The sequence below is a fragment of the Orycteropus afer genome, unplaced genomic scaffold, assembly GCF_000298275.1.
Source record: "Orycteropus afer afer isolate SDZICR_OR568_19922 unplaced genomic scaffold, OryAfe1.0 scaffold00157, whole genome shotgun sequence".
NCBI classification, from domain to species: Eukaryota; Metazoa; Chordata; class Mammalia; order Tubulidentata; family Orycteropodidae; genus Orycteropus; species Orycteropus afer.
This window is the reverse complement of record NW_006921744.1, coordinates 342,006-349,632: the sequence shown is the minus strand read 5'-3', so window position 1 is coordinate 349,632 and position 7,627 is coordinate 342,006. Positions and strand designations below refer to the sequence as shown.

The window sequence follows — 7,627 nt, the reverse complement described above, 5'->3', positions numbered from 1 at the left end:
GAAAAAGTACACATGAAAAATATAATAATTTATTTTACTTTGTTTCACTTTGGTAATAAAAAGACTAGTGAGAAGATTAAAAGATGAAGCAATAATATATTCATTGGAATAAAAAATTAGTGTAATAGTCCCTAGAGTATTCTAGAATAAATTGGCTTTATTAATTTAGAGCAATTAATGACAGCCATAAAGGTGTATAATTACATTACACATTAAAATGAATTCTTTCCCCCCTACATTTCCACTTATTTGGGAGAAAATACATGAAAACTTGCCACCATACAATCAATTTAAATAAGTTGTTCAGAAACAATGATATAAAAAGAAAGTATAAACTGGAATGTAGTACATTTTGGCCAAATGCAAAGGTTAGATTCATTCTGGCTCATAAAGGAAGATAATAGTGTATATGATTTTGAAAATTCACTGAAACTTTTTCCCTGAATGGGTTTCTTTGTGATGCATTTTCTTGAGTTCTGTCCATGACTGACACAGTAACAGTCCTGGTACCAAAACCCAGAGACCATTAAAAAATACCAGATATACCCAAAAGTACAGCCAGTTGCTGGTGTTGAGATTGGGGCTTCCCATAAGCCAGTCCGGGAAGAAGGTCATCCACCCACCATACAGCTCACACACACATAGGGTAATCTGTATGAAATGCCTGTAAGAGAGTAAGAGACAAGAGATGCAACAGCCAGCCTGGCACAGTTTTGCACCCTGACTAGTGACACTTTTTAATGGCGGCTTCAACACCATTTCACTATAGGAAACCTTTCTGAAGTTGGACCTCAGGGCTGCTAGTGGTGCTCCTACTAGGGCAAGTCAATCTAAACCATGAAGACACATAGTTTCCTTGGAGAAGTAACACTGCCCTTTCTAGAGAAATTTACTTTGTAGCCAGTGGAACATAAGTTTTCTAGAGTTATTTTTTTGGGGGAAAGGTTGGAAATACTACCCTTTTGTTCTCTGAAATCCACCACCAGTTGTCACAGAGTCGACTTCCGACTCACGGTAACCCCTCGTGTGTCAGAATACAACTGTTGCCCATGGGGTTTTCAATAGCTGGTTTTTGGGAATTAGATCACCGGGGCTTTCTTCCAAGGAATCTCTGGGTATACTTGAACCTCCAACCTTTGGGTTAGCAGCCAAGTAGTTAAAATGTTTGCACCACCCAGGGACTCCTTGGTGCCAAATCATCCAGCATTGTTATTACTGAAAGGAGCATAGTGGTTAAAGCATTTGGCCAAAAGGTCAGTGGTTTGAACCCACCAGCCACTCCACAGAAGAAAGATGGGGGCAATCTTCTTACATAAAGATTTATAGCATTGGGAACCCAAGGAGGGTCGCTATGATTCAGAATGGACTTGATGGCAGTGAGTTTGTGTGTGTGTGTGTGTGTGTGTGTGTCTGTGTGTTTTTTGGTTATTACTAAAGGGAGCCCTGGTAGCAGAGTGGTTAAGCGGTTGGCTGTTAACTGAAAGCTTGGTGGTTCACACCCACCAGCTGCTAAATGAAAGGTCAGGAGTTCGAACCCTCCAGCCACTCTGCAGGAGAAAAATGTAGCAATTGGCTTCTATAAACATTACAGCTTTGGAAACCCTATGAGACAGTTCTACTCTGTACTATCACTATGAGCTGGAATCAACTTGAAGGGAATGGGTAGGTTATTACTAAAATCAAATTTCTCTCTTTTTTTTGAACAGTTACAATTATGCTGGTGGCACCATGACCCTTGTCTAATATCAAACAATTTTCATTTCTACTCTACCTTTTGTCTAACAAATAAATGTGTTTCACAATCTACTCCAAATGTCAATTAGGCGTCAGGAGAGTAAATGTTTCTCCTCCCTTCCACAGGACAGGAGAAGGGCACTTACCGATAATATTTCTCTTTGACTATGGCATAAATGAGGAACAATGCTAGAGATCCATCCAGAAAAACAGTCAGAAGTTCCACGGCCATAAGGTTTGCATCAAAATAAAGCCATCTTGCATCAGCTTTGCCATATTCTATCCCTGAAAACAAAAAACAATTTGTTACTCACCTGCCAATCATGTCTATGACAATCAGTGGAAATGACCTTTTTCCCCTAGGAAGGAGATGAAAAGAACTGTCACTCTCTCTACATTCTTCATAATGTCTTAATGGAAGGTAAGAAAAATGTTAAGACTAAAATGAATTTACCACCAGACACAAGTAATAACATCATGTTCTATTTGTTAAATAACTTACAGTTTCCAAAGTACTTTCAAATGTGTGTCCTCTTCACCCCCCACCTCCCTTTTCATGATTACTAGTGGGATTCTAAGTTAATTCTACATAGTCCAGTTTTGCAAAGATAATCAATAATTTTCCTGGTAAATACATTCTAAGTCCTTACTTCAGAATTTCAACGTAATGTCTATAAATATAATTTTCAAAAGTAAAAACCCACTGCTATCAAGTTGATTCTGACTCACAGTGACCCACAGGATAGAGTAGGACTGCCCCATAGGGTTTCCAAGGCTGTAAATCTTTACAGAAGCAGACTGCCTCATCTTTCTTCCAGGGGTAGACCGCTAAATTTTTAGTTCCCAGCCAAATGCTTTAACCACTGTACCACCAGAGCACCTTACAATTTGTTGTTGTTGTTGTTATGTGCCGTCGAGTCGGCCCCGACTCATAGCGACCCCTCCTTGGGTTTCCAAGGCAGTATCACTACGGAAGTAGGATTGCCCAACCTTCCTTCCGAGGAGTGGCTGGTGGGTTTGAACCGCCAGACGTCTGGTTAGCAGACAAGTGTCTTAGCCACTATGCTACCAGATGTGTAAAAACTGTAATTAAGGAAATGTTTGTAAGAAATACATGTGTATTAATAATTGAAGAGAAACTGAGTGCTGAGGAAGCAGCGGGGAGAGGAGGGAGACGACAGAGCCTGGCTATAGGGTGAATCTAAATGGACAAAGGGGTGGCATTTCAGGCTGCTATGGGGCCAGAGGATTCACCAACAATAGCCATCACACAAAGACTCAGTTGTGCTGATGCAGAGCAAGCACATCCTATGTTAACACTCTTTATCAGGCTCTTCCTTCTAGAAAGTTCCATGAAGTCAGACACTCTTTTCAGAGCCTGACTGAGAGCCATCCACTACTGAGGCCATTTGTCTCCCTTTTTTCTAATCTATAAAAGTAATATATGTTGATCAAAAGATCTCCAATGATTAGAGAAAGAAACCAAACTCTCCCTTTCAAAACAGTTCTCCCATTATTTAGAAAAAATAAGGGTGGTGAAAAATTAACTGTGTTATCTTGTTGGTCTGAACAGTACAAAGCTCCAGTTTCATAATGGCCAGAGGAAGGATCCCTTGGGGTCAGGGGCAAAGAAGGTTTCTGATGAAAAGGCTGCCCTAAGGGAAAGAACAGCCAATAAACAGGATTAGTCATTTAATGAGATAACAAAAGACACCGCTGCAAGGAGATTCTGTGAAGGGCCAGAAACAAACAGCAGGCCCAGCAGAGCCATCCAGCCTGTCCTCGCTACGTGCAGTGCTTTCCAGTAACGGTACTAACTAGAAAACACCGTTAACACTGAAAATAAATGTTCATTTCCCCTAACTTAAAATACACATGCAATAGGCAAAATGTACCAGCTAGTGCATCCAATATCTTAGGAAATATCATTTTGTAAAATGTAAATTATTTAGGAATAAAGGAATTAGTAGATGTTTAGACACACACACATACACACACATAAAACCCTATTCATTGTTTAACTCAATAAATCTTTTTGGGCATCACAAGGCTCTGTGCTAGGGCTGTAGAATGTGGCACTGCCTAGTACACAGAGTTGGCAGCAAGTGGCCCATGGTCTGTGAGCTCAAAACCATGGGATAAGTGATGTGATGATGGTAACAGAGCATAAGGTGTGGAGGAAGTGGCACTTAACCAGACTAAGGGGATCTGAAAGGAATCTTGGTGGTGCAGTGATTATGTGCCTGGCCACTAACCAAAAGGTCAGCGGTTTGAACCACCAGCTGCTCCACAGGAGAACTATGTGGAGTCTGCTTTTGTAAAGATTACAGCCTTGGAAACCCTATGGGGCAGTTCTACTCTGTCCTGTAGGGTCACTGTGAGTTGGAATCAACTTGATGACAACACAACTGGGTTTTAGTTTAAAAGGATCATGGAAGACTTCCTGGAGGAGGCAACTCCTAAACTGGGAGGTAATGTGTATCTGAAATGGCAGGGAATTCACCAAATCTGATGTGTGTGCGGGGCATCCTGATCTGATTAACTTTCATCATCTCTTTGCCAAAGAACTAAACAGCAATCACGAGCATTAAAAAGTATAATAATGAAGTTGATATCATTAACTGGTGACTGAAGCCCAGGCTTAGGCAGAGGTTTAGAGGGAACAGATGGAAAGTAAGGACTCAGTAGGCTTCCACTGTGGGAACTGCCCTTGTGCCATTTTTCAGAGCATGCAGATGGTTGTTGCTGTTGTGGTGTGCTGCCAAGTGGATTCCAACTCACAGCAACCCTGTAGGACAGAACAGAACTGCAGCACAGGGATTTCCTAGGCTGTAATCTTCACAGGAGCAGATCGCCAGATCTTTTCTCCCACGGAGCAGCTGGTGGGTTTGAACCACTGACCTTTCGGTTAGCCGCTGAGTTCTTAACCACTGTATCACCAGGGCTCCTTGCATGGAGATTAGGAAGGATAAAGGTCTGCCTAATGTTCACAGCAGGGGAGCCCTGGTGGCTTAGTGGTTAAAGCGTTCAGCTGCTAACCAAAAGGTCATCAGCTCAAACCCACCAGCTGTCCACTAGTGGTCCACAGGTGAAAAATGAGGCCATCTGCTCCCATAAAGATTTACAGGCTTGAAACCCCTATATACGGCACTTCTACCCTGTTCTAAGGGTCACTATGAGTCACAATTGACTCCATGACAGTGGGTTTGCTTTTCTTTTTTAATGTTCACAGCAAGGTCCCTGGTGGGCACAAGTGGGTAGCACTTGATTAAACCAAAAGGATGGTGGAGTGAATGCACTCAGCAGTGTTGTAAAAGAAATGTCTGGCAATCTGCTTTTGCAAAGATTGTAGCCAAGAAAACCCGATAAAGCAGTTCTACTCTGTAACACGTGGGGTTGCGAAGAGCCAGATTCGACTCAATAGCAACAGGTTTTGCTTTTCTTGGAATGTTGACAGCCTGGCTCTGCACCTAGTGAGTGTTCTGTGGATCAACATCTGGGAGGCCCTGCCCCAGACCGGAATCATAATCTGCATTTTAAAAAGCTCCCCAGGATTACAATCATTGTCATGAAACAAACTGTGTATGAACTGTCCCATAGAAAATGAATTTGCTCTGTGAACTTTCACCCAAATCACAACTAAAAAAAGGAAAAAGACCTGGCTTACTGGTCAGATAGATATTGGTGGAATCCCTGAGACACCCTGCAAGCCTGAACTCACCCCTGTGGCTCAACTTTCAGCCAAATGGTAGACAGGCCTATGAGATAAACAGTAACCCCAGGGAGGTAAGCCACTCATCACAACAAATCAACCATATGAGGTCAAAAGGGGAGCACCTGCCCAGGCCTAAAGCTCAGAGGCAGAAGGGACAGGAAAGAAGGATTTAGGGAAATGGTAAACACAGGAGGAAGTGGGAAGAGTGCTGTTATTTGTGGGGATTGCAATCAATGTCACAAAACAAAGTGCACATGAATTGTTGAATGGAAAACCAATTTGCTCTGCAAACTTTCACCCAAATCACAACAAAAAGGTTTAAAAAAAAAAAAAAATACTCCCCAAGTGATTCATGCACATTGAAATCTGAGAAGCCCTACTTTACATGACTTCTTAGATTTTCACTTTCAGGAAAACAAAGGACACCTCTATTAAGTTTTCATTCCTTTACAGTGAAGATGTAAACATGACGATGATTTATAAAGACCAAAAAACACCAAACTCCCTGCCATTGGGTCGATTCCAACTCATCCCTGTTGGGGACATTCCCGTTTCCTGGGACTGAGCCAAATCTAGGACCTTCTCTTTCTCTGAGACTAGGCAGGGGTCAGGGCAGGAAGCCTCAGCACAGCCTCTGACAAAGGGAACAGGGTGGGGGCTCACCTTGGAGGATTCTGACTGAGGCTGAGGTCCTCTGGCCTCTGGACCTGTGCCAACAACTCCCAAGCAAAGATTAACAGAGCTCTGAGGATGCAGTGCCTAAGGCATTTGACTGCAAACCAGAAGGTTGGCGGTTCAAACCCACCAGCTGCTCCACAAAAGGAAGATGGTGCAATCTACTTCTGTAAAGATTTACCAAGTTGGAAACCCAACAGGGGTCGCTATGAGTTGGAATCAACTCAATGGCAGGGAGTTTGGTGTTTTTTGGAGCTTCCCAAAAAGTTACACAGCTGCATTTAGCTCATCTCCACTCCTAAGAAGGAAGATTGGGCAATCTACTTCTGTAGAGATACCACCTCGGAAACCCAAGGAGGTGTTGTTACAAGTCGAGAAAATTGACTTGACAGCAGAGAGTTTGCTGTGGTTTGCTGTGACTGAAGGAAACTGATTCCAGATTCAGGGGCTCAGACTCCCTGAACGGCTACTAACTATGGCTTGAAAGGCATCAAAGATGACACGTTTTGTTTTTAGAAGCACTAACTGCAGTTGATTCAATTCTCTAGAAGATTCCTTACTGCTAGTGGAATCTTTTGGCAGTGCAAATGGTTAATCTGCTTACTGCTAACAGAAAGACTGGAAGTTTCAAAGGCACCTTGAAAGAAAGGCCTGGTGATCTACTTCTAAAAAATCAGCCTTTGAAAACCAGCCTTTGAAAAACAGCACAGCTCTACTCTGACACATGGGGGTCACCATAAGTCAAGCCAAGTGGACAGCCACTGATAACTGGTAGTGGTGAAGAGGAGTCCCCACACTGATCCTGGCTGGAGACAGGCTCTCAGGATCATTAAAGATATGAGATAAATAATGCAGACTTTTGGGCACAAAATATAAAAGAAGCTCTCCTGAGCAAGACTGTTTTATGAAAGGGGCAAAGGACCCTGCTGGATGGCTCATTTATCTGTTAGTTTGTTGTCAGCCCCAGGGTTGCAGGTGAGGAGAGACAACTCAGGGATGCCCGAAGTAGCAAGCGGGAAGAGCAGGAAAAAGGGGATTAAAAGCCAGGAAGCCAGAGAGAAGAGCAGTCAGCCGAAGGGATTAGGTGAGAAGAAGCAAATCAGGCCCGCCCAGAGTAGCAGGCCAGAAGAGCAGGAGAAAGGGGATAAAAAGCCAGGAACCCGGACAGAAAAGCAGTCAGCCCCAGGGTTACAGGTGAGAAGAGATAACTCAGGGACACCCGAAGTAGTCAGTGGGAAGAGCAGGAGAAAGGTAATTAAAAGCCAGGAAGCCAGAGAGAAGAGCAATCAGCCAAAGGGATTAGGCGAGGAGAGGAACTCAGGCCCGTCAAAGCAGCAGGACCGGAGAGCAGGAGAAAGGGGATAAAAGCCCGGATCCTGGACAGAGGAGCAGTCAGCCCCAGGGACAACTCAGGGACGCACAAAGCAGCAGGCCAGAAGAGCAGGAGAAAGGGGATTAAAAGCCAGGAAGCCAGACAGAGGTACAGTCAGCCACAGGGACCCA

The 7,627-nt window shown here is 43.5% G+C and overlaps 1 protein-coding gene across 1 annotated transcript in view; it reads right to left on the bottom strand.

Moving 5' to 3' along the window:
• Nucleotides 1–423: 423 nt before the first annotated feature.
• Nucleotides 424–7,627, bottom strand: part of EBPL (EBP like) — an 85,652-nt gene continuing 78,448 nt past the window's right edge. Inside the window, exons 3-4 of the mRNA XM_007946372.1 lie at nt 1,881–2,019; nt 424–664 (exon numbers count right to left, since the gene is read on the bottom strand). Coding sequence (XP_007944563.1) covers nt 424–664; nt 1,881–2,019 — 380 coding nt within the window. The remainder of the gene's footprint in view (nt 665–1,880; nt 2,020–7,627) is intronic.